Raw genomic sequence first — 27,962 nt, forward strand, 5'->3', positions numbered from 1 at the left:
CAAGCGGCAGAAAATGGATGGATGGATACTGTAGAAGTGTGACAGTACAAACAAGTTTAAACACACCAAAGATACATTCTGAAGGTGCCAGTGTTGGGATGGTTAATCAGGAATTATCCAGAAATGCATGGAAGAATACAATAAAACACATGTTTTTTTCATATAGGATATATACTAATAATAATAATAATATACTAATATAGTATTTTTCAATAGGATAGATACTACTAATAATGATATACTAATAACAATAGTATCCAATTAATACTAATGATATTTAAAGGCCTACTGAAATGAAATGGGTTTTTTTAAACGGGGATAGCAGATCCATTCTATGTGTCATACTTGATCATTTCGCGATATTGCCATATTTTTGCTGAAAGGATTTAGTAGAGAACAACGACAATAAAGTTCGCAACTTTTGGTCGCTGATTAAAAAAAAGCCTTGCCCCTACCGGAAGTAGCGTGAAGTCACAAGCTGGAGTGCTGCTCACATTTCCCTATTGTTTACACCAGCAGCGAGAGCGATTCGGACCAAGAAAGCGACGATTACCCCATTAATTTGAGCGAGGATGAAAGATTTGTGGATGAGGAATGTTAGAGTGAAGGACTAGAATGCAGTGCAAGACATATCTTTTTTCGCTCTGACCGTAACTTAGGTACAAGCTGGCTCATTGGATTCCACACTCTCTCCTTTTTCTATTATGGATCACAGATTTGTATTTTAAACCACCTCGGATACTATATCCTCTTGAAAATGAGAGTCGAGAACGCGAAATGGACATTCACAGTGACTTTTATCTCCACGACAATACATCGGCGAAACACTTTAGCTACGGAGCTAACGTGATAGCATCGGGCTTAACTGCATATAGAAACAGACGAAATAAACCCCTGACTGGAAGGATAGATAGAAAATCAACAATACTATTAAACCATGGACCGTAACTACACGGTTAATGCATTCCAGCCTGGCGAAGGTTAACAATGCTGTTGCTAACGACGCCATTGAAGCTAACTTAGCAACCGGACCTCACAGAGCTATGCTAAAAACATTGGCTATCCACCTACGCCAGCCCTCATCTGCTCATCAACACCCGTGCTCACCTGCGTTCCAGCGATCGACGGTGCGACGAAAGACTTCACCCCATCACAGATGCGGTCGGCGGCCCGGAGACGGAGGAAGTTAAGGTGAGTTCAGCGGCTAGCGCGTCTGCTATCCAAGTCAAAGTCCTCCTGGTTGTGTTGCTGTAGTCCGCCGCTAATACACCGATCCCACCTACAACTTTCTTCTTTGCAGTCTTCATTGTTCATTAAACAAATTGCAAAAGATGCACCAACACAGATGTCCAGAATACTATGGAATCTTGAGATGAAAACAGAGCTTTTTTGTATTGGATTCAAAGGTGTACCAATACTTCCGTTTAACTAGTGATGTCACTCGCATACGTCATCATACAAAGACGTTTTCAACTGGAAGTTTAGCGGGAAATTTAAAATTGCACTTTATAAGTTAACCCAGCCGTATTGGCATGTGTTGCAATGTTAAGATTTCATCATTAATATATAAACTATCAGACTGCGTGGTCGGTAGTAGTGGGTTTCAGTAGGCCTTTAACTAACGCCAAAAACAAAACCACCAGCAGATACCAAAAAAAAATCAATTGAATTAGTTTTAGTCTTTGCAGTGTGACCGATTACTTTCTCACAGCCATTTGTGCGTAACTGTGCCAGTTTGCACGCACATTTCAAATGCCAAATACAGATGCAAAACACTTTCAGTCTTGATTAATTACATTGCGAGCATAAATTATTATATATGCATCCGGGACGGCGTGGCTCGGGAGTTCGAGCGGCTGTGCCAGCAACTTGAGGGTTCCAGGTTCAATCCCAGCTTCACGTCCGTTGGGCAAGACACTTCACCCTTGCTCCTGATGGGTGGTGGTTAGCGCCATCAGTGTGTGTATGAATGGGTGAATGTGGAAATTGTGTCAAAGCCCTTTAAATACCTTGAAGGTAGAAAAGTGCTAATCTATTTACTCCTTCTCCCAGTATTACAAGCATTATGATAATCATCATATATTCTGCATATACATGAAAACAGGATTGCGCTCTCTATTTGGCTAATTAATCCTTTGTGCACAAGCTTAGTAGATCAGCTTTGCGTGCACTTTCAAGATTGCACGTGTTTAATACACGCAGACCTTTTGAAGCTCAGGCTCTTACTGTTCCAAGTCGTACATGTATCTTGGTTTAATTTCTATGAATTGTCCCTTGGGAGGATATACAAAATAAAATGGTTTCTGAATTGTGACCGATGCGAATTATGAGATAATGAATATAAACAGTTTTTGGTGCAGTAGTTTAATTTAAATATATATATATATATATATATATATATATATATATATATATATATATATATATATATATATATATATATATATATATATATATATATATATATATATATATATATATATATATATATATATGTATGTATATATATATATATATATATACATTATATATATATATATATATATATATATATATATATATATATATATATATATATATATATATATATATATATATATATATATATACCGTAATTTCCGGACTATAAGCCGCTACTTTTTCCCCTCGTTCTGGTCCCTGCGGCTTATACAAGGGTGCGGCTTATTTACGGCCTGTTCTTCTCCGACACCGACGAAGAGGATTTCGGTGGTTTTAGTACGCAGGAGGAAGACGATGACACAATGATTAAAGACTGACTTTTCATATACCGGTAGGCTGGTTATTTTGATAACGTACAGGCGAGCACTTTGTATTACTTTGCACCGTTGTATTATTTGTACTCTGCACGGATGCTGTTCGCCATGTCAAAGATGTGAAAGTTTGATTGAATGATTGAAAGATTTATTGTTAATAAATGGGACGCTTTGCGTTCCCAAACAGTCATCTCTGTCCCGACAATCCCCTCCGTGGTAGCAGGAACCCCTATATACTACAGTAATTACACATCAAAACCCTGCGGCTTATAGTCGGGTGCGGCTTATATATGGAGCAATCTGTATTTTCCCCTAAAGTTAGCTGGTGCGGCTTATAGTCAGGTGCGGCTTATAGTCCGGAAATTACGGTGTATATATATATATATATATATATATATATATATATATATATATATATATATATATATATATATATATATATATATACATATTGCCAAAAGTATTTGGCCACCCCTCCAAATGATCAGAATCAGGTGTCCTAATCACTTGGCCCGGCCACAGGTGTATAAAATCAAGCACTTAGGCATGGAGACTGTTTCTACAAACATTTGTGAAAGAATGGGCAGCTCTCAGGAGCTCAATGATTTCCAGCGTGGAACTGTCATAGGATGCCACCTGAGCAACAAATCCAGTCGAGAAATGTCCTCGCTCCTAAATATTCCAAAGTCAACTGTCGGCTTTATTATGAGAAAATGGAAGAGTTTAAGAACAACAGCAACTCAGCCACCATGTGGTAGGCCACGTAAACTGACAGAGAGGGGTCAGTGGATGCTGAAGCGCATAGTGCAAAGACTTTCTGCACAGTCAGTTGCTACAGAGCCCCAAACTTCATGTGACCTTCCAATTAGCCCACGTACAGTACGCAGAGAGCTTCATGTAATGAGTTTCCATGGCCGATCAGCTGTATCTAAGCCATACATCACCAAATCCAATGCAAAGCGTCGGATGCAGTGGTGGAAAGCACGTCGCCACCGGACTTTAGAGCAGTGTAGACGCTTTCTCTGGACTGATGAATCACACTTTTCTATCTGGCAATCTGATGGACGAGTCTGGGTTTGGAGATTGCCAGGAGAACGGACTGCATTGTGCTGAGTGTGAAATTTGTTGGAGGAGGAATTATGGTGTGGGGTTGTTTTTCAGGAGTTGGGCTTGGCCCCTTAGATCCAGTGAAAGGAACTTTGAATGCTACAGGATACCAAAACATTTTGAACAATTCCATGCTCCCAACCTTGTGGGAACAGTTTGGAGCGGGCCCCTTCCTCTTCCAACATGATTGTGCACCAGTGCACAAAGCAAGGTCCATAAAGACATGGATGACAGAGTCTGGTGTGGATGAACTTGACTGGCCTGCACAGAATCCTGACCTGAACCCGATAGAACACCTTTGGGATGAATTAGAACGGAGACTGAGAGCCAGGCCTTCTCGACCAACATCTGTGTGTGACCTCACCAATGCGCTTTTGGAAGAATGGTCGAAAATTCCTATAAACACACTCCACAACCTTGTGGACAGCATTCTCAGAAGAGCTGAAGCTGTAATAGATGCAAAAGGTGGACCGACATCATATTGAACCCTATGGGTTAGGAATGGGATGGCACTTCAAGTTCATATGTGAGTCAAGGCAGGTGGCCAAATACTTTTGGCAATATAGTGTATATTATATATATAGATATATGTATTCGTATTAAATGTTAAGTAGAGTTTGAACTGCATGTTCAACATTGCAGATTGTGTTTTTGCTTTAGCAGGTTTTGAGATGTGGAGTGCTGCATTATTTGCTCAGGTTTTGTGAAGACATTATTCATCAAGACCACATTGTGTTTGACTTCACACTTGTATAAAACTTTTTGGGGTAACTTGCCTCATACCTAATCTATAAACACACCTTTGAGATCCTTTCCTTGCTCCACTGGCCAACTCCCTTGCTGACACTGACCACAAAGTCCACGGCCCTGTTCAATGCCTGCTGTATATCCTCAAGACTGGGAATGACTGCGATGTTTGGAATGGAGAGGGCCACACTGACTCTAAAGATCGCCTGCTGTCCGTTGCTCCTCCCACGTCTATGTGAGTCATATTCACCTATAGAAGAAAAGAAAAGAGTGTCATGCCGATGGAATTTGACGCAATTGACGCGTTCGATAAAATGTTTTAACTCTCAGGCAATTCTGCTGGACTTATACAAGTCATGCAGTAGTTCTCAATTACAGCTATAAAGATCACTTATATAATACAGGAAATTATTAAAAGCAGCAAAGTGATAGAACAAGCCCACCCATGAAATGTGGAAGCGGGGAGATCTGGATGCGCTTGCGCAACATCTCCAAGGTGTTGCGTGTCAGTTTGAGCAAAGCATCTATGTTGCGTTGGTTGAAATATGACAGCAGCTCCCGTGCTTCCTCCTCCATTACTTCCATCAGGTCCTTCTTCTTCTTCCTCCTCACCAGAGGAGAATATGCGCCAACACTAGCAGGAGGGAGTAAGGTGTTTCTGGAGAAGAGGCGGGTTTCTGAGAGGCCGTCCTTATTCCCTGAGAAACAAGAACACCTTGATTGTAGCACTCTAACATAGCTGCATTGAAGACTAACTAACCTAAAATCTTCAAACTACCTTCAGAACATCCAATGTTCCGGGCTACCTAAATCCAACTAATTACCAAAAGTGACTTAGGGCATCAACCAGTTACACAAATGTGTGCTATGTGAACCATTACATTACCAATGTCCCGAAATTTAAGCAGGTATGCTCAAAGATTCTATAGCAGTGGTTCTTAACCTGGGTTCGATCGAACCCTAGGGGTTCGGTGAGTCGGCCTCAGGGGTTCGGCGGAAGTCAAAACACACCCAACTCATCGTGTAAATACAAACTTCTCCCTATCGGCGTATTACGGATACGACAACAGCAGAAGTCACACTGATTTGCAGGTGTGTAATTTGTAGTGAGTTTATGCACTGTGTTGGTTTTGTTGTTTGAACAAGGTGATGTTCATGCACGGTTCATTTTATGCACCAGTAAAAAAAACTTTAGTATGGGGAACATGTTCACCATTAATTAGTTGCTTATTAACATGCAAATTAGTAACATATTGGCTCTTAACTAGTCATTATTAAGTACTTATTAATGCCTTATTCGGCATGGCCTTATTATAACCCTAACCCTCTAACCCTGACCCTAACCCTAACCCTAACCAAATAACTCTAAATGAAGTCTTTATTACTTAGAATATGTTCCCCTAGTGTCCAAATAACTCTAAATGAAGTCTTTGTTACTTAGAATATGTTCCCCATACTAAAGTGTTACCAAAAACATATAACATTGTCTTGAATTTAGAAAAAAAAAAACATTTTATTTTTCACTAAAGAAGGGTTCGGTGAATGCGCATATGAAACTGGTGGGGTTCAGTACCTCCAACAAGGTTAAAAACCACTGTTCTATAGTCATACACACTTCTTTAATGACATGTGTTTAATACGAAAATGGTCCCAAAAGTCATCACTTACAAGCAGTAAATTAAAAAAAACAATTTCCATAACGCAAGCATGTTTAGTCATTTAGTAAGTAAGTAAGTAAGTACATTTTATTTATAAAACGCTTTTCACAGATGAAATCACAAAGTGCTGTACAAAACAGGTGAAGTAAAACAACAATGCAATTAAAACAACAGGGGCAACATCATAAAAAGGATACAAAGTGGATTAAAAATGATATTTAAAAGGTGCATTAACTAAAACCTTTACTAAAAAAATAAGTTTTCAAATGTTTCTTAAAAGTGTCAAGATCACAGAGGGACATATTGTTCCAGAGTCTGGGAGCTATAACTTGGAATGCCAGGTCTCAATGGGTTTTAAAACGAGTTTTTGTGATCTTTAGAAGATCAATAATAGCTTAAAAATTACGCAATAATCCTCCCAAATAGTTTGGCTGTCGTAGATCATTCCATCTGCTTGAGCTTGTTGATCTTTAACCTTAGCTACCGTGTCCATATTGTGGTCGAAATCGTAAAAAAATCGGTAGGCTTCTTGATTTGATGGTACAGTATGGTATGGTGTTATTTGTTTCGGAAAAGTTGCATTAAATTAAAGGGACCTGTGATGATTTCCTTTATAAAAGTATTGATAATAAACATGGACTATTTATTATAATTCATTGAAAGTGTTCCATGTTTACCATTCTCCATGACCGCTAATTAAGTTACATTAAATATTCGAATGACAATTGTAGCATTAGATTGCCCACACTAATCATCTTCTCCTTGGGGTCAAGTGAATTCTGGTCTAGCTGTGTAGATTTTTGTGAAGTTTGGCATCATGTCAAATTTTAAATTTTTTAAATCACCGCTCCATTTATTTATAACGCAAACTGTTTCCCTCCAAGATGACACAACTTGTCACAAATTGTGACTTTCTGTTATGAGCAAGGCCAGTCCCTGGCATTAACACTCTTGTTTGTTTAGACCCACAAAGATTAGGGGGGCAACCGGTCACTTCAGTAGCTGATCATCAACGTGGTCGTGATGCTCTGTTCTACTTTGATTGACTGAGTTACCTCATGAATAAACTTCTACTTTGTTACTGCTAAACATTTATTCATATTCTATGTCTTTTGTAATAGTTTAAGTTCGATTTAGCGGTGTCCATTCAAAAGCCCATATAGATAATTGCCTATTTAGCATCCATTTGAACCCTGTCATCGTGACAGATTTCTGACCATATATCTAAAACGACTGTTCTATTTAAGTTTAGATTGTAGCCGAACCTTTTCCAAAAAGAAATGTCGAAAGAATATTAGCTGTTTCATATTTTTGCCCAATTATTGTGTGTCGTTTACTTTTTCAATTAATAGCAGTTTTGAATTGGCTTTACTATGGTAGGAGATATCAAACACTTTTTTTCCCTCCTTGGACCTATCAGCCTATTTGGACATTCCCCCAATTTTGCTATAAAGACTCTGGGTTTTTGACATTTGGGGTTCTTGGCCTCATTCGATCCAGCGTGTGTTGGTGACGTGTGTCGACAACAACCATGAGAGCCTCTCTAAGTATATGTCTTTGTTGATTGAACTGATTGTATATTGGAAATACAGACTTTGTTGAGAGCCGCACTGAACAAGTCTTTTTGTTAATTGTTCATATGTACTTATTTATAGTTAGTCCCAATCTTTACATACCTTGTAAAATATTAATAATAACTTATTTCCTGATATCTAATAATAAACGTACTTGAACTGCATTTTTGTTGGTTGTGTCTTTAATGCACACACTACCCAAGCCAAAGACTCACGGAATAGAGCAGTGATACCTTCGCTGTCTATGTGGTGCTGTGTCTTGGTTTGAGAGCAGCTTTCTTCCTCCAACTTTTCAGCCTCCTCTTGTTGACTGTTGTCAAAATCCAGCAGCATGTTGATCAGTTCATTAGCTGCTTCCTCCACCTGCAAGCTCTTGGTGTGTAGACTCTGGGCTTGTTTTATACACAGGTCCTATGCTCACACACAAAACAAACGCACAAAAGGATTGCAGCTTCATGTTAGATCCTGAGGCTTTACTGTGGATTCACCAGGTCTCATTAGTCTCACTCAGCAGTTGATTCTTTTTTTCTTTTTTTTTACCACTTGCAGAATAGTAATAAAATATGGATTGTAATAAATCAGACTCCAGGTCTACATATCAGAGTGCTTTGGCTTGTCTCCAGTGATTCAATATATAATTAATCATTTAACTATACTGCTGATTAATGACATTAAAAACCCTCATTAATCATGGTTGTTAAAACCTAGAAATGTTCAAATTCATTATGTTTTTGCATTCAATTGGCATCAGAAACTTAAAGGGGAACTTCACTTTTGGGGGATTGTTGCCTTTCATTCACAATGCCTATGTAAGACAAGAACTCAAGTTTTTTTGTTTTTTTTAATGCATTCTAACCCATAAATAAATGTTAGAAAGACACGAAAAGACACTTGTATGCGACAACTTTGTTCAACCCTTTGTGTGGATTATGAATAATCTTTCATCTAAAACAGGAAGATATAAACATTCCATCATTCGGCATACCAGTGAGAGCAGACGTGGTGTTTTTGTTTTTTTTGTTTAGCACTTAGTAATAGGGCTACATGATGCTTAGTGTTTCATTAAGCTGGATCTGTTTAGCACATAGCTTCTCAAACTTGTTGTTCATCCTCCTTATATTCTGGCTCAAAATATACAGTAAGGTTCTGGATCATCATTTGTCCCAAAGTAGTCTTTGTTGCCTCTCACAAAGTCTGCCGTGGGTAGTAAGTAGGTATGTATTTGTTGAAGAGAAAAGCGTATGTTGTGATACCATCTATCCATCCATTTTCTACTGCTTGTCCCTTTTGGAGTCGAGGGGGGTGCTGGAGCCTATCCCAGCTGCATTCGGGCCAAAGGCAAGGCACACAAGACAAGACCTCATCGCAGGGCCAACACAGATAGACAGACAACATTCACACTCACATTCACACACTAGGACTAATTTAGTGTTGTCAATCAACCTATCCCCAGGTGCATGTCTTTGGAGGTGGGAAGAAGCCGGAGTACCCGGAGGGAACCCACGCAGTCACGGGAAGAACATGCAAACTCCACACGGAAAGACCCCGAGCCTGGGATCGAACCCAGGACCTTTGTATTGGCACACACACTAACCCCCGTTCCACCGTGCTGCCCATTTTGTGAAACGTCTATGAAATGAATGTGCTGGTATATGCTTAAAATGGGAAAGATATGTAAATATTACATATTAATATAAATTTGCCCATTACTACTTTACATATATACTTTTACAGTGTGTATATAAAACATTGACGGAGGAGTTTAGACGTTTTTTAGAGCGCTGTATGGGCGGAATAGAGTATAGTTAGCTGACTTTTACTAACATTTATTTATGATTTACAATACATGCATGTTCTTTTCTTACATAGAGATTGTGAATGACAGGCAAATTTAAATAAAAAAAGTGCAGTTCCCTTTTAATCTGCAAACCAGAAAACAGATATCTGTCTTAATTAATAAGACAACTTTGCTATTAATCAATGTTTTAATTTAAGTACAGTTCTACATTTTTAGCTAATGTATCCCTGATTAAAGTTTTAAGGCTGACAATATGCTAACTAGTAAGCGTATTTGGGTATTGCAGCATTGAGGAAACTACTGGTTATTCTATTGGGCACTCTGCATGTATTTATATTTACCCTGGTGGACTTAACAAAGTCCTCACAGGTGACTGGTTCATCTTCTGGGAGAATGCACAGCATGCATGTGCTCATCTCCTGCAACACTGCATCTATCCTGAATTCTGCCAGGTCGTTCACCCTGTCCATCAACAGCTCCAGAGCCTCTGGAGGAGAGAAGAAGCAGTCAGACGGGCACGAAACGACGATGGCAGGGAGACATTTGGAGTGACGGGGTAGGAGAAGCATGTAGAGAAAAGGAATAAAAAAAAGGGCATGGTAAACTATAGGATAGGATGGGAAAGGATTGGATACAAGCTGTTTATTAATTATACTACACTAGAAAAATGCACACAATGGGAGATGATATCATAATGTAAATTTCATCCGATGTTGCCTCTGCTGAATTGCAGGATGACTCATGTGTCAGCAAGTGAGATATTGATCGCACAGGATTATGTCGTGCCCCGTCCTCCCCCTTCTCCCCACCTTTTGCTTACCTAAGGCTTTGTCGATGTTACTGAGGTACTTGTCAATGTTCATTGATGTCCAGTTGAGGCAGGTCAACCCTGGTTGTACTGCGTCATCCACCTGTCAAATTAATGATAACTGATTATGCACTCTGTAGTTGTGTTAAAAACAGAATGGCTTGATGTATTTAAAAAAAATAACCCTTTATAACTCTAATGATCCAAGATGGTATCATAAATGTACTAGTTCATGGCAAATTTAGCAATAATCGATGTACAGTGGGGTCGTAAAGAAATAGTTAATCACATTTCTCGATCATACATTGAATGCATTATTACATTACATGTATTACATCCATTATTAAATCAAAGTATTCATAAATTCACACATCTTAAAATTCAAAGTGCTATTAGACCATAAAACCGCTATAATTATGCATTAAGTGAATAAGTGTATGCTTCCAGAAGGTCTCTGGAGGATGTTTCAGGTCTGGGCCAATAGATAAGATGGATTTGTGGGTATGCAAAAGCAAAGGTACGGTCAACCATAAAATAAAGATGTATATTATTAAAGGAGTCAATCTATGGAATAATAGACACACACTTAACATGCTTAATAGATAGAAAATATATTTAAAGACAATATTATACTTAATTGTAAAAATCAATTATGAACACTTGGGCGCACACAACTGAAAACGGTATGTAAAATATTATGTTTTGTCCAGTATGAATCTTGAAAATGAATGAATGAAAAATAAAATAAGTATTCATTTAGACCTGCTCAGTGGCCTTGTGGTTAGAGTGTCCGCCCTGAGACTGGAAGATCGTGAGTTCAAACCCCGGCAGAGTCATACCAAAGTCTACAAAAATGGGACCCATTGCCTCCCTGTTTGGCACTCAGCATCAAGGGTTGGAATTGGTGGTTAAATCACCAAAATGATTCCCGATCGTGACGACCGCTGCTGCTTACTGCTCCCCTCACCTCCCAGGGGGGCGGAACAAGGGGATGGGTCAAATGCAGGGGATAATTTCACCACACCTAGTGTGTGTGTGACTATCGTTGGGACTTTAACTTTAACTTTAACTTTAACTTTAACTTTAACTTTAAGAAGAGTAAACAAAAAAGAATGATGCTTCAGGCATCCGGGCAAAATGCTTGAGCCACCTCCACTGACTCCTCTCGATGCGAAGAAGCAGCGACTTTACTGTGGGCTCCTCCCTGATGACCGAGCTCCTCAACCGGTCTCTCAGGGTGAGTCCAGCCCCCCAGTGAAAATTGTGTGTGAACACTGCATGTCCACATTTTACAGTACCTTCGCTACATGCGGCGTGGCCAGCTGCTCAAAGGCACTCTGAATCTTTGCTCGCACTCTGGTGTTCTCACTCAACATCCACTGAAACATATACAAAGATGCGAACGATTTATGCAGTGTCAAACCCCATTGTTTGATATAAAATTACCAATAAAATGAGTATATTTTATTTTGAGTGAGTATGTGTTGTTTGCCACCTGCAGCTTGTTGCAGTTCTTTTTCAGGGTGTCCTGTTTACGCTGCAGCAAAGCAGCAAAGGGTGGAATCTCCAAATTAAACCGGCTCATGCAGTTTGCCTCTCTGATCTGGGTCAGAATCTCTGGGTCAAAGTTCACAAGCAACTCTTCTGTCTCTGGTGATCGAAACAGCAATGAGGCCTGTAGGCCTGCCCCGGAATCTTCAACCTGGATATCAGAGGTTAATGTGAGGTATTAGGTCATAGTTCTGGGAATTTAAAATACTGTACTGTAGATCAGTGGTCCCCAACCTTTTTGGAACCTTGGACCAGGTCAACGCTTGAAAATTAGTCGCGTGGACCAGGGGTATGTTATTTTTTTTGTCAAAAAAAAATACAATCATGTGTGCTTACGGACTGTATCCCTGCAGACTATATTGATCTATATTGATATATAATGTAGGAACCAGAAATATTAATAACAGAAAGAAACAACCCTTTTGTGTGAATGAGTGTAAATGGGGGAGGGAGGTTTTTTGGGTTGGTGCACTAATTGTAAGTGTATCTTGTGTTTTTTATATTGATTAAAAAAATAATAATAATAAATAAATAAACAAATTATTATATATTTTTTTTAATTTCCTGTGCGGCCCGGTACCATCGATCCACGGACCGGTACCGGGCCACGGACCGGTACCGGGCCGTGGCCCGGTGGTTGGGGACCACTGCTGTAGATGAAGAAAAGTTGCAAGAAAGAAGAAGTTTATTCTTGAAAATAAAAAAATATGACATTTTTTGTCTCTTTTTACCTTTTTCATCCAGTTTTGATGGTAAAGTATCTCATACTCAAGCAGTACTGTCGCTACTCTGTTGTAATTCCTGATGATCTTCTTAGACTCCGGTTTGGAAAGAACTCCAGTATGCTGTACAAATAAACAGTAAAGAGATTATAGAAAAACAATTGTTTAACACGTGTATGCTTATTTTACAAGACGGTGATGACTAATAAACCTTTTGAAAAAGATCCATGGGACCCTGGATCCTGCTGTACAGCTGTCGAGCCCACATGATCCGACCGGAGACAGGGGGCAAGTCTCGGCCGATTGGTGGATCCAGTTTCTGCTTGACGTAAAGACGATACACCATTTCGATGTCTCGGCCATAGTTCTGGAGAACATGTTGGTATTTTTCCTCAATGCCCAGGTTGGGGATGCCCAATCTGTTTTATTGACAGAAAACAGAATAAGTTTATTTGGTTTTAAGATCTGGGTTTTAATGACATTGTAAATAAAACTGATCTGCCCCTAACTGGATAACTCAGTCCTATGTATAAGTCCACCACTTCATACAGGGACAGCTTTGTTAAAAAAAGAATACAAATTAAAAAACACCTTTGCTACACATCTTAAAACGTAATCTGGATCACGGCCACAACTACTATTTGTGGGGAGCTGTATGTATTATTGTTAGATTTTTATTCAGATACCCTATTGCATGATTACATTACAGCCTACAGCCAAGCTAACACTTTAGTCCATATAGCTAGGCTGGTACTAATGTTTATGTTCTGCCAATTTCTTATAACAGTATCAAGGGGGAACTCCACTTTTTTGGAAAAGTTGCCCATCATTCACAATCATGAGAGACCAAAACACACAAGTTTTTATTTTTTTAGGATTCGAAAGGTGATTAAAAAAAATCTAAACTTGTACAATGCGGCTAATGGGAGTCACCGTTGTAGCCTTCAAAGTCCTCGAAAACAACTTCAAATCCCTCCATCAACGTTTTATACAAACACTGCAAGTATATATATATATATAATGTAGTAACAGACAAGTTCATAACAATATGAAATATGTACAATATTTACCTTATTTTGGTCAATTTATGCATTATTGGAACTTATTTTCTCAGCGCATTTATTTCTGTTTCCGTAGAAGAGGACTTTTGACTTCCGGCAACAAATGTGTGTTACTACTTCTAAAAACAAACGTGAGTGTGTTGTAATCATGGCAGACTTGGTAACAGACAACAACGATGACTATTTTTGTGCAAATGAGGATCCACAACCTTATCTTTTAGAACCTGAATATACAGAGGATGAAATGCTGCTGATAGAAGCTAACACAAACAAAGGGTGAGACGTAGGAGCAGACGGAACCCAAGAGAGTGATGTCGGTGTGATTTAGCGGTGTAAATGTGGAATTTGGAGCCAAGTTATGCTGACATAAAGGGCGTGCTTTTTTGTTTTGTCCTGTCCACAGCTACTCAGGCAAATCATATAGTTGATGTAGATTCTCATATTTGCTGTACAGATGTACTTTACAAAAGAGAAGTTTGGGATACTTCTCTTGTTGCCTTATTTGTATTTGACTTTATTAAATGGATTTATATTATTGTTTGGCACAGCCGGACGAGAGCAGGAGGAGATAAAAAGAAAAAAAAGGGAAGACAGAGGGGGAAATTAAAGGGACAAGAGGGGGATAAGACAGGGAGACAACAACAGAACAGCAGCAGCAAATAATTTGGAATTTGAAGCCAAGCTATGCTGACATAAATGGCGTGCTTACCCAAAGGCAACTAGAAAACACTTCCCCTGCCAGCTGGACCAAACAGACAACTGTCCATCAAGTGAGTCACTATAATCTTGATCATGATACATGCAGAACACCATGCTTGTTCTTACAACGACATACATTTGTACAAATTAGAATGCAAAAAAAATGTTTTTATTTTCGTCTCTCATTAGGATTGTGGACATCAGCAAAATTTCAAAAAATGTGAAGTTCCCCTTTAAGTACTATCTGATATACATCTCATATGTTGTGCTTGAAACGTGCAGGGTTCTTTATACTTTGTAAGTATTGTGGGACCTTTAAGAATATACATCAAATCAAATCAAATCAAACTTTTTTTAAACACCACTTTTCATACACAGGCAAGTGGTAAACACAAAGTGCTGTACAAAACAAACAAACAAAAATAACAATAATAAAAGAGTAGAAGAAAACACACACACACACACACACACACACACACACACACACACACACACACACACACATTCACACACACGTACAGCACTATTGACAATAACAAAGCAAAAACAAAACATGGCATGACATTGAGGATTTGAAGAAAAATGCTACCTTTGAGTGCCCCACACTGGAGACTAAAATTAATTACATTTAAAAAAAAATAGTATAAAACATATGATAAACTACAGTATATGCACAAATTCTAATATAAATAATATACATATTACACTAATAGGTAAAAAAACATAAAATTGATAGAATAATAGTAGAAATATTAAAGATTGAAATACAAACATCACTATAAAACAATGAAAATAATAATAAAATGAGGATTAGTATAAAGCCTGACTAAAAAAGTGTGTCTTTAGCCTTTTTTTGTCATTTCAATGCTCTCTGTAATCCTGAGGCTCTCTGGCAAGCTGTTCCACAGATGGGGGCTATAGTGGCTAAATGCCGCCTCACCGTGGGTCTTTGTTCTGGTATGTGGTAAAGCTAAAAGGCCAGTGCCAGAGGACTTCGGGATCCGTGAGAGTTGATATGGCAAAAGCGGGTGCAGCTGAGTTTTGTAATAATTGTAGACTTCTGATATTATTTTTGGGAAGCCCGGAGAGCAGGGCATTACAATAGTCTAAACGACAGGAAATTAAAGCATGCATTAGCACCTCCGTGTTGGCTTGAGAGAGAAACAGTTTTATGTTGCACGATTGCACCAAGAAAAATTCCTAGTTTGTGAACCCGTTCTCAAACAACGGCAATGAAAACGATTCTGATTCTGATTCTGATTCTGATTCTGATTCTGATTCTGAAACAGGCGGACTCTGGCTGTGTTCTTAAGATGATAAAAAACAATTTTTGTAATATTTTTAATATGTGGCTTAAAAGTCAGTTTGGAGTCAAAAATCACACTCAGATTTTGTATAGACTTTGTTGGTTTAAAACCTTGTAATGTTAGTAAAACTTTTTCCCTCTGGTCTTCAGGACCTCTAACTAAAACCTCTGTTTTGTCCTGGTTGAGCTGTAGGAAATTCACTGCCATCAATGACTTGATGCCAACAATACAGTTAAAAAGGGTCCTGAGTCATCAGGAGACACGGTGATGTACAACTGTGAATCACCAACCTGTAGAAACTGATGCCGTGTCTCCTAATGACATCCCCAAGAGGCGGCACATAAAGATAAAAAGAATGGGACCGAAAATTGAGCCTTGAGGAACCTCACATCTATGTCAGTAATATTTATCTTAACTGGTCAAAGAAAATCTCAGAGCCTTAAATTTTATTTTAATCTCTTGGTTAGGCAATGTGTGATAATTGCAAAGGAGAAAAGTGGGAAAAAGAGTTGAAAAACAGTCTTACTGTTCAAACTTCTTCAGCACGGCAAGCGCTCGTTCTGTATTTTGAATTTTATCAAATGTACAATCCATAAAACTTTTCAGCTGCTCCTGTATATACACAAATATTTCTCAGGTGACATGTCCAGTTAACACAGGAAAATAGGTCATTAAGATAGATAAATAAATGTTCAACATACATGAAGTTCAGAGGTGCTTTTGCAAAATTCCTCATAGTCGACATCAAAGTCGGTTCTTCTCTGGTCGAGGAAACTGTAATGTTTAGTCTTCATGTTCAGCACGATTGCCTACAATAAAAATAACACAATAATCAGACCTCTAGAAGTCAATGTTATTGTTCTACTGCAAACAAAATGGGATTCTAACTTGTTCAATCTTATATTATTGTCATTTATAATTAGAATTAACAGAGAGATGCTATAAGTTGGACATTACCTCCCATTTCGCCTGCATTTCCGCTGTCTTGTTCATCCATGAAGGCACAGGCAGACAAAAAATCAGATTATTATCAAAAAAAAAGATGTAAAGATAAAAACAATAACTCAAGATGATTAAGCTTGTTATTAAATGAAGATTTAAAAAAAACTAACTCAAGATAATTAAGCTTTTATTACATGAAAATGTTGGATTAGCTTGAAAATGCCTGCTAAATATGAAGACTAAAATATGAATACATATTTAACAATTTACTTGAAACCGAGTGGCCGCCATCTCCAGTCCTTCTATCTTTGAGTCCTGCAGTGCCGAGTAAGTGGAAATAGAGGCTAACATTTCCAAGATCTTGTTGAGTCGTCGCTGGAATGTGTCAAACTTCCCAAAAATGTACATCTCGCTGAAGTCAAACTGCCTTACTGTTGGAGTTTGCTCTAACTTCTCCTTGGTCTTATGGAAACACTGCTGATACTCCTGAAAATTAAACATGCAACAAGCAGGGTGACTTTGGGAAGCATAAGACATCTTGTTCAAGGTAACCTTCATGGACACCTGGTTGAGGCGGATGGCAGCTCGGATCTTTTCTTCTACAACCTGCTGGGGCTGATCCCATATGGAATTTTCACCATTATTGGTGATGTAGCCTTTGCAAGCTGTTATCATCTGGTTTGTTACCTGTAAAATGTAACGTGAAAGAATATTAAAATATCTGCATGTTATTTTATTGTATTTAAAGGTGCGCTTTGCAGTGGTTAAGCTGCTGCCTTAAGGGCAAGCTATAACCCTTGTTATAACCCTTTATCCTGGTCGGACCATGCTAGCTATGCACCACAATACACATGCACGTAACAAAAAGATAAACTCTATGTTGCAAAAGCAATGTTTGGAAAAGTGTTTGATTTCACTAATTAGTTCAACAAGCACATACAACATATAATACATTTTTGAACCTTTCAATCATGAAGATTTTGTTTGTTTAAGTGTATTTTTATGCAGGCAAACAAAAAAATATTATGCAACATAAACAAACAAAACAAAAATAAAAGATTTGCAATCAAAAACAATTTGTAAACAAAATGATGGATTTGTACCCCCGACAATTGATTTCTAAACATAAAATATTGATTTGAAACCAAAAACTGGATTTGCAACCAATAGAAAATAGAATTGCAAACCCACAAAAACTACAAACAAAAATAATGGATTTTAAATTACAAAACAAAAAGGCCAACATAAATAATGATTTTGCAACCAAAAAGATTTACATACAAAATGTTTTGCAAACAAAAGTAATGGATTTGAAATTAAAAAAGCAAGCTAAAAGAATAGATTTGCAACAAAAAAAGATTTGCTAACAAAAGTGGATTTATACTTTTTTTCCCTCTAAATGTGCTGAGGACAGAAGTAGTCAGCAGTCACGCTTAAATGTTCCAGCTATAAATTCCAGTCATTTTATTTGGGTCCACCAGCAATTTTTCACAAGATGTAACTTCTAATTGTAGCGAATCATATATTTGTAAAAATGTGTTTTTTTTTAACAACTATTGGTAACACAGGGTATGCAATCCGTCAGTGGTTTAATATTTTTGGGTTTCATTTTTTTTGTTTGTTATGAGCCTGCTACACATTTGACCTTTAAAGGAGCCCTATTATTCAAAACCAACTGTTTTACTTATTGGTACCTGCTGTTGTGTATTTGGGATCTGATAAGTTACTATCCATTTTAAATGCTTGCAATCTGTCCCAAATTGTTGCCCCTCCCACGAGAATAGGTAGTAATAGTGATGGTATTATTATAGCTACATGCATTGATCATATTTATACAAATGTTCCGGACCAATGCTCCAAAGCAGTCTCGGTTCCTGTAGGTTTTACTGACCACAATATAATATCTGTCACCAGAAAGACAAGGGTTCCTAAACCTAAAGCGAAAATTATTTTTACAAGGTCTTATAAGAGATTTGATGAAGAATGTTTTATTGATGAAATATCCTGTTTAAATTGGAACGAGGTGTGCAGTGAGGAAGACCCTGAGGCTGCACTGGACTTATTTATGTTAATGTACATGAGTGTTGTGGACAAGCATGCCCCTTTGAAGAAGTTTTCTGTCAAAACTAAGTCTGCCCCATGGATTGATAATGGACTTAGAGGTTTAATGACAGAAAGAGACATGGCTAAAAAAGCCTCCGTCATCTCTGGTTTAATTGATGACAGGCATAAGTACTGTTCCTTAAGAAACCAGGTCACAAAGTTAAACAAACTGAAAAAAAGGGAATATTACAAACAGAGGTTATATGATGTGAGATATGATAGCAAAAACTTATGGAATGTTTTGAATGAAATCATGGGTAGAAAGAACAATGTCTGTACACCTTTTGTGGAATCAAATGGGTTGGTACTCACTAAGCCATGTGACATTGCCAATCATTTTAATAACTATTATGTTGACAAGGTATCTCAATTAAGGCATGGTATGCATATATCCAATAACAACAAATCAGCTGACCTCATTAGGAATATTATAATGGATAATAAGGACTGTGAATTCAATTTTCATCAGGTTGAAGTCAGTGAGGTTGAGAGGTTACTACACTCTCTTCCTGACAACAAAGTAGCTGGTGTAGACAACCTGGATAGTAAATTACTGAAAATGACTGCTGGTATCATATCAGTGCCTGTTTGTCATATTTTTAATAAATGTTTACAAGTGGGCCTGTGTCCAAAGATATGGAAGGTGGCTAAGGTTACTCCTCTACATAAGGATACCAAATTGGCTTTCAATGAGGGCAATTCTAGACCAATAAGCATCCTACCTGGGTTATGTAAAATACTGGAGAAATGTGTGTATGCACAAATTCAAGCTTACTTTCAATCAAATGGGCTAGCAACTGATTCTCAACATGCATATAGAACGGGCCACTCTACGTCCACGGCTCTTATACAAATGACGGACGATTGGCTTAATGCTATAGATAATTCTATGTTGGTTGGAGCTGTGCTGTTAGATTTTAGTGCTGCATTTGACATGATTGACCACTCTCTTTTAATTGAGAAACTTAAATGTTATGGTTTTAATACTTCAAGTTTAATGTGGATACAGAGTTATTTGTCCTCAAGATCACAACAGGTGTATCTTAATGGCAGCTTGTCTAATAGCAGAAGTTTGGATTGTGGTGTTCCACAGGGAAGTTGCCTAGGACCTTTACTTTTTTCTATATTCACCAATGATTTACCTTGGGCTACCGGGCGTGCAAGATTGGTTCTTTATGCTGATGATGCAACCTTATATCATGCTGCACCATCATGCAGTGTACTTAATGTAGTATTGAGTGAGGAACTAAAAGCTGTGCATGACTGGACAGTATGTAACAGACTTGTCCTTAACACCTCAAAAACAAAAAGTATTATATTGGGGACTAGGCAAGGGTTATCTTGTGACCCAAAGTTGGATTTGAGGCTAGGTATTTCAACAGTTCAACAGGTCAGAAGTGCCAAGCTCCTTGGAGTGATGCTGGACTGCACTCTATCCTGGTCAAATCATATCAGTGATATTGTTACAAAGATGGGAAGGGCTGTTGGTATTTCCAGGAAATGTGCTGGTTTTGCTGATCCACCTCTTCTTTGTCAAATTGTTAAGAGTTTAGTCTTGTGTCATATTGACTATTGTTCTACAGTCTGGGCGTCTGCTGCAAGTGGTGAGATCAGTAAGCTCCAGATTGTCCAGAATAGGGCAGCAAGGCTGGTTCTTGGTTGTTCACTAAGAACCAATGTGAACCAAATGCATGCTTCTCTTTCCTGGCTAACAGTGCAGAACAGGTTGTCGGCTAATACTCTGATATTGTTCAAATCAGTAACCGGTAGTAAAACTCCTGCTTTTCTCATGGCCCAAATAGTTCACAGTAGCACTATACATAATCACAATACCAGGGCATCCAGTGAGGGGCATTTTGTACTCCCTCGTCCCAGGAAGAATGCTTTGCGGAAATCTTTTATTTATAGATCTTTATCGCTCTGGAATAACCTGCCTCGAATTCTCACCAGCATTGAAAGTAAACAGGTTTTTAAAAAGAGAGTAATATTTTATCTGAGTTTTTAAATTAGTTTGCTCATTGATGATTTGTTTGTTATATTTATATGGTAATTATTATTCTGTGACTGTAAATTGTTTGCTTGTTTTTTTATTGATGCTTTTATTTTTTTCTGTATTGTGTAGTTATAATTATATGCTTTTACTTGTAATTGTATTGAATTGTGGACCCCAGGAAGACTAGTGGGTTGTTGAGGCAACCAGCTAATGGGGATCCTTAATAAAAATCAAATCAAATCTGAATAAGTCTTGAAAATTTTAAATCAAACCGTGGAAGCATCGCAGGGATTTTTATAAAACAATATTGCCTTCCTTCATACTTCCTCCCAACGATAGAATTTTCCCAATTTGTGATGTTTTCCCATTGATGACATCAGCGGATTATCCATATACAGTAGAGATTTACCCAAAGTGTTTTGCACGTGTCCACCATTGGAGTCTAACGATGTAGTCAATAAGATCCCTCTTTTTTTCTATCTTCTTGTTGTGGGGCAGACTGGCTCGCATATGCACATGCATCCTCCGCTATTGGCATTTCTAATACATAGCAGCGTACAGTTTGGATTTAATCTGTCAGTAAACTCGTAATGGAAGTACAAAAAAATACAATTAAAAAAATAATAAACAAAATAAGACCGCCCACAAAACGGCCGATCCTGAAGAGACGGTCAGAAAACGGCTGTGCCTTGTAGACCACAAGGAAAAAATTATAATATGACCCCTTTAAGTGCTGTATTTTGTATTTGTTCAATATTTAAATGAGTTGGTATTTACACTCTCATATTATGTTTTAAATATTTTAAATGATTTTTCTTTTCTAAAAAATTGATCATCTGTCCTTACCACATGATGACAGCTGGTCACCATAAAAGCTCGATATAAAACATGTTCATTGTTACCTTGACAAAGAGTGATGTAATTTTTTCGGATGTATTGTAGTAGCGAGAGATTCTGTGAATCATCTGGATGGCATTTATGAGACCCGGAATGGCATCCACCATGGATACCTGTTTTAAAACAAACATGTCAAGACCATCTCTGTATAAAAACATAGGCACAACTGAGTTTCTTTTAAATGGACCATTTGACTTACAGGGTCACTGTTGTAAAGAGGATCACAAAACTTCTCCAAGCTGTAAAGATACTTGACATTGTCTTTGGCCTCGTTGGTTGAATTAGTTATCCTGGTGTCCAGTTCCCGCCACAACTAGAGGGAACAAACCACCGTGAAGTGTACAAATGTACTATATTGCATTGCGTCCATCCCAAATTGGAGAGATTTGAGCAAAATGATGATGTTAATGATGTCTCTAAATAATATGTCACCTTGATGATTTTAGATTTAGCCATTAAAAGCACACCAAGCACTGCTTTTACATCAGGACTCTTAAGCTGATCCAGAAGATAGTTGAAGCGGGACATCCGTTTCTTCCAGTGATCAAGCTCTGCCCGTGGGCCAAGGTCCTCAGCTTCTTTTCTCAGTTGGTCACTTTCAGCTAAAACCTAAAGCACCACATTATTTGTGCAGTTTTTCAAAGATGTGAAGTACATTTTTAATACCTTTTAAATACGGTAGAACGTAAGTAAGTAAGTCAGTACATTGTATTTATACAAAGCACTTTTCACAGATAAAATCACAAAGCGCTGGACAAAACATAGGTGAAGTAAAACAACAATTCAATTAAAACAACAGGGGCAACATCATAAAAAGGATACAAAGTGGATTAAAAATTATAGTTAAAGGTGCATTAACTAAAAGCTTTACTAAAAAGAGAAGTTTTCAAATGTTTCTTAAAAGTTTCAACAAAGTCAAGATCACGGAAGGCCTAGTGAAAAGTGTTCCAGAGTCTGGGAGCTATAGCCTGGAATGCCAGGTCGCCACGGGTTTTAAAACTATTTTTTGGGATCTTTAGAAGACCCTGGCCTGAAGACCGGAGGCTGCGCCCTGAAGAGTAGGGGCATAGGAAAGCAGTGATGTACTGAGGGACACCACCATGCAACGCACGGAATGTCAGGACTAAAATCTTAAACTCAATGCGGAATTTAACTGGAAGCCAATGAAGACTGGATAGAACGGGGATGATATGGGCTGTTCTGGGTGCACCGGTCAAAAGTCTGACAGCCACATTTTGTACAATTTAAAGTCTCTTTAGCGTTGACTTGTTGAAGAGAGTGAAAAGAGAATTGCAATCCTCAATGCGAGATGAAATTAACGCTTGAATGATCATTTCGAGATCCAATTTTTACAACAAATTTCTCACTTTAGAAATGTTTCTGAGATGATAAAAACAGTTTTTGGTTGTAGAAAATGGATGGATGGACAAGTACAATGACCACTTGCACAATCTAATGATATCCAAACTTGAGATGTTCTTAATGCAAAGAGTTTATGATTGTGATTGTAGTCAAAACCTGGCTGGCTAACTCAACAGCCAGCACAGTCTTGAAGTCGACAGGGAGTAAAGTTTACTAATGTACACTTGGCGCAGCTACACTGGCTGGCCTCCATTACACTCACCCCCCCTAAACCTCACTTTCATCCAGGTCACGTCACCACTGTAACCCAGGTGGTTTGGCCCCAAGCCTTTATGCCATTCCACACGGGGAAACCCTCGTTGTTTGCATGAGAAGCGAATGTTCTGACCACCAAGCCAAAAGCCAGCTGGCTAACTCGGAGTGAGTGAGTGAGTGTGAATGGAAGTGGGGTTTCTAAACATACACATGGGGCAGCCACTTTGACTGGCACCCGTTACTATTCTGACAAAACAATTGTATTTTTGTTCAGATACTGGTGTCATTTTTAATCTAAATCATGCAAGCAAGTTAATTAATCATGTTAATTCAAATTCAAAAGTGTATAATATATCATTTGACAGCACCAATAAAAGTATTATCAAATTCCTATAAAAACAATATTCAATATAGTGTTTCAATGAAGGTATAGAGTAATAAACACCTACCTGTTCAATCTGTTTAATCCAGACTTTCATGCAGGCTTCAATCTTCTCTATGGTCTCTGTGTTGTTGGCTGCTGCCATGTAGTCTGATGGGCCTTTCAGCACCCGCAGGTCAAACGTGTCACACACTTTTAAGGTAACCTAAACATAAGCCATAACCATGGTTTTCTTTAGCCGAGTTCTGTGCAATATCAGAACTGAATTCAGACCAATCAAAATGACCGTGACTGGGTGGTCACACTGTGTATGTTACCCACCTTTTCTTGCAAGCTTTCCTGTGCCCCGGACAGAACAGTCACAAAATTTTCCAAGGATGAAATAAAGTCCTGTTTAACTGCTTGGGCCTGTGGACTAGCTAGCTCTCCCCAACTATGGTTCATCTTTGTTAGTGTCGGGATGAAGACTTCAGAAAGCAGCTGTTCCACACTTTTTAAAAGACCTCCTTCTGATGTGTCCAGCATATTGAAATTGACGTCCTAGATATAAAAACAGCATGCATGAACCATGGAACTGCTGAGCACAAATATTAGACATGATTATTCTAGTTTTTCACTCAGCATGAACACAGCTACATGGACTGTGTGTTAGAGACTAATGTTTAAAACTACTGTATGAGAGAATATTTCTCTTTAGTCCCTTAAACAGTGAGTCTTTACTAATTTTGAATAACATGGCTGGTAACGTATTCCAAAGTCTGGGACCAGCTACGGAAAAAGGCAGATTCCCACTGTTTATATCTGGACCTAAAACCTCCAACTCCTGTTGGTTCGCAGACCCTAGAGCTCGACTTTGGTATTGTACGTTTAAGGGTTCACTTAAATCAGATAGACCAGTACCATTAAGTGCCTTAAAAACAAACAATAACAGTTTAAAATCAATTTTCAAATGGACTAGAAGCCGGTGCAGAGAGCGCAGAACTGGAGTGACATGGCTCTGTTGTCAAGTGTTCACAAGAATTGCGCTGTGGCATTTTGTACCAGTTGAATACGATTTATAGAGAACTGGTTGACAACAACATACAGTGCATGACAGTAGTCAAGGCGAAAACTGTTAAAAGCATGGGTAGCCATTTTACTTTAGCCACAAGGCTCAAACAACAGTCAATTTCCATCCAGTTATTTATTTTCTACCGCTTGTCCCTTTCAAGGGTCGCGGGGGTTGCTGGAGCCTATCTCAGCTGCATTCGGGCGGAAGGCGGGGTGCACCCTGGACAAGTCGCCACCTCATCGCAGGGCCAACACAGATAGACAGACAACATTCACACTCATATTCACACACTAGGGCCAATTTAGTGTTGCCAATCAATCTATCCCCAGGTGCATGTCTTTGCATGTGGGAGGAAGCCGGAGTACCCGGAGGGAACCCACACAGTCACAGGGAGAACATGCAAACTCCACACAGAAAGATCCTGAGCCAATTTGTTTGGCAAAATTCAGATTGTTGTCCAGATTACCACCTAGATTATTTACAACTTGTTTGCAGTAGGGGACAAGAGAACCCAGAACAGGGACAGCATTAGAGAGAATGTTAGATCCAAACACAATGGATTGGACTGATTTAAATGTAAGAAAGTATGTGATAACCATGCTTTCATGTCTTTTATGCAGTTCAAAATGGAATCCGAACCCAAATCAGGGACAGCATAAGGGAGAATGTTAGATCCAAACACAATGCATTGGACTCATTTAAATGTAAGAAAGTATGTGATAACCATGCTTTCATGTCTTTTATGCAGTTCAAAATGGAATCCGAACCCAAATCAGAGACAGCATAAGGGAGAATGTTAGATCCAATCACAATGCATTGGACTCATTTAAAAGAAAGTATGTTATAACCATACTTTAATGACTCGTATGCAGTTCAAAATCTAATCCAGTGAGTTAGGAATGTTCGGAGAAACCGGTGAAAAAAGTTGCAGCTCGTCAGTATAGAAATTTAAGTAAAGGTTGTGCTTGTCAATAACTGAACTTAAAGGCAACAAATATAAGGAAAACAGTACTGATCAAAGAATAGACCTTTGAGGCACACCAGAGGACAATGGTGCACTGGGAGACACACAGTCATTAATCGTGACTGTCTGTCAAGTACAATTTGAACTATTGAAAAACAGACCCAAAAAGGCCAACTATTTGATTAGATACTTTTATATTAGAAACACCATTTTGGATGATATGTCCTCATATGTTCAGAGGCAAATAACCAGCATGCTTAGTTTGTTGTCAAATAATCAACAAACGGTGTTTGTCTCTTAGTGTATCACCGCATCTGTCAAACTAAAAGAAGTCATTCATCATAAAAATTGGTTTGAGTAGATAAAATGCTGCTTTATCACCACTGTGTTTATCTACCATTCAAATCACTGATCCTTTCTCACATCAAAATAAATAGATTGCATCTTTCCCAGCAAAAAAACAGATCAGAGAGGATGAATGGGGCCTTATTCCATATGCATACGATTCATATTATTCTACAGCAGAGCATATGAAAGGAAGATATGGTATGGAGGGTTGGATGTCTTAAAACTTAGATTACTGCAAACTCACTCTATGGATGTTTTCAGAAGTGATCGTCTTTGAAGCGTTTGCTCTGGTGAAGAAGACACACACTCCAGTCAAGGCTACATCCTTCCCGTCCGTTACAAACACTTTACACATTCTGCTGTGACCAGGAGGATAAGGATGCTGTAGGGATGATGATGATGATGATGATGCTGCTGCAACAAAGAAATGGACATCTTGGTTCCTCGTTATCTTAGTACAGTTTCATAGACTTAAATAATATGTACCTCCTTCCACTGGCCCAGTTTCCTGATAGTAAAATATAAGATGTGGAAGCCCTTCAGCCACAAAGAACTGCTCCATGCGATCAAGCTGAGGAAAACAAACACAAGTGCTGTAATTTCATTACTGATAACATACTAAGCGGAACCGAACTAAGTATTCATGTAAGAATGCATGAAAACACAGACGGTATCAAATGATAATCAAACCTGATTTCCTTCCAGCATGGCGTCCTCCACATCAGATTTTTCCAGTCCCAGGCACGAAGCCACGATGCTGAGCACATAGTCATGTCTTCCATCAAGCTGAGCACGCTTGGCTTCACGCTCCTCCTTTAACTTTTGCTGCTCAAAACATGCACATTTAGATATCAATATTAAGTATTGTTACACACATCAAAGAATGTCTTATCTGTGTGTGGTTATGCTACTTCATTGCATGTTTTCGCAATCATTTCATAGGAAACAGTGCAAAAAGATACACAGTATACATATACCAGACTTTTTTGCAGAAACACACAGTAATGGTGAGCAAGTCTGTCTTACAGTAGGGACATTGGGGATTTCAATCTCCATTGGGCACGTGTGGATTTTGTATGTTAAATTGTCCATAAGTGTGAATGTGAGCGTGATCGGTTGTTTGTATGTGCAGTGTTACCAACTGCTCAGTAATGAAATTAGTTATTAAAAGCTGCTACAAGTCACTAGATGACGTTATTCAGAGAGGAAGAACATCATGGGGGGGATAAAGTTAGTTTAAAAAAAAAATGTATGATTAGAATTGCAAATTAACTTTCTTATGTTGATTCTAAGTTTGCTTTCTTTGAATTTAAACAACGTTTTTTGTGCATTGTTAAATGTTAGAGAATCAAATTTGATCAAAAGACTGGAGGGTAGTGACATTTATGAAAGAACCGAATCTACTGACTGATTGACAAATTTATCGACTATTGACCTGCTCATTACAATAAGAAAGTCTGTGATGGTTTTTCCTCTCTGTAAATATCCATCCATCCATTCATTTTCTACCGCTTGTCCCTCTTGGGGTCGCGGGGGTGCTGGAGCCTAACGCAGCTGCACTCGGGCAGAAGGCGGGGTACACCCTGGACAAGTCACCACCTCATTGCAGGGCCAACACAGACAGACAGACAACATTCACACACTAGGACCAGTTTAGTGTTGCCAATCAAACTGTCCCCAGGTGCATGTCTTTGGATGTGGGAGAAACCCTGGGTACCCGGAGGGAACCAACGCAGTCACAGGGAGAACATGCAAACTCCACAGAGAAAGACACCTTCATATTGTGAGGCACACGCACAAACCTCTGTTCCACCGTGCTGCCCCTCTGTAGTTATCATTAATTAAAACAGTATAGTAAT

General features: G+C 38.5%; 1 protein-coding gene across 1 annotated transcript in view; it reads right to left on the reverse strand.

Annotated features, from left to right (window-relative positions):
- Positions 1 to 27,962, reverse strand: part of dnah5 (dynein, axonemal, heavy chain 5) — a 251,509-nt gene that overhangs the window by 215,144 nt on the left and 8,403 nt on the right. The window contains exons 3-24 of the mRNA XM_062062242.1: positions 26,794 to 26,928; positions 26,590 to 26,674; positions 26,348 to 26,517; positions 24,062 to 24,280; positions 23,808 to 23,945; positions 22,174 to 22,350; positions 21,941 to 22,054; positions 21,747 to 21,854; positions 17,313 to 17,435; positions 17,019 to 17,234; positions 16,764 to 16,790; positions 16,508 to 16,615; positions 16,333 to 16,418; positions 12,951 to 13,158; positions 12,749 to 12,862; positions 11,962 to 12,168; positions 11,765 to 11,845; positions 10,479 to 10,569; positions 10,000 to 10,145; positions 8,094 to 8,271; positions 5,072 to 5,326; positions 4,682 to 4,878 (exon numbers count right to left, since the gene is read on the reverse strand). Coding sequence (XP_061918226.1) covers positions 4,682 to 4,878; positions 5,072 to 5,326; positions 8,094 to 8,271; positions 10,000 to 10,145; positions 10,479 to 10,569; positions 11,765 to 11,845; positions 11,962 to 12,168; positions 12,749 to 12,862; positions 12,951 to 13,158; positions 16,333 to 16,418; positions 16,508 to 16,615; positions 16,764 to 16,790; positions 17,019 to 17,234; positions 17,313 to 17,435; positions 21,747 to 21,854; positions 21,941 to 22,054; positions 22,174 to 22,350; positions 23,808 to 23,945; positions 24,062 to 24,280; positions 26,348 to 26,517; positions 26,590 to 26,674; positions 26,794 to 26,928 — 3,183 coding nt within the window. The remainder of the gene's footprint in view (positions 1 to 4,681; positions 4,879 to 5,071; positions 5,327 to 8,093; positions 8,272 to 9,999; positions 10,146 to 10,478; positions 10,570 to 11,764; positions 11,846 to 11,961; positions 12,169 to 12,748; positions 12,863 to 12,950; positions 13,159 to 16,332; positions 16,419 to 16,507; positions 16,616 to 16,763; positions 16,791 to 17,018; positions 17,235 to 17,312; positions 17,436 to 21,746; positions 21,855 to 21,940; positions 22,055 to 22,173; positions 22,351 to 23,807; positions 23,946 to 24,061; positions 24,281 to 26,347; positions 26,518 to 26,589; positions 26,675 to 26,793; positions 26,929 to 27,962) is intronic.

Source organism: Entelurus aequoreus, linkage group LG11 (assembly GCF_033978785.1).
Source record: "Entelurus aequoreus isolate RoL-2023_Sb linkage group LG11, RoL_Eaeq_v1.1, whole genome shotgun sequence".
NCBI lineage: Eukaryota > Metazoa > Chordata > Actinopteri > Syngnathiformes > Syngnathidae > Entelurus > Entelurus aequoreus.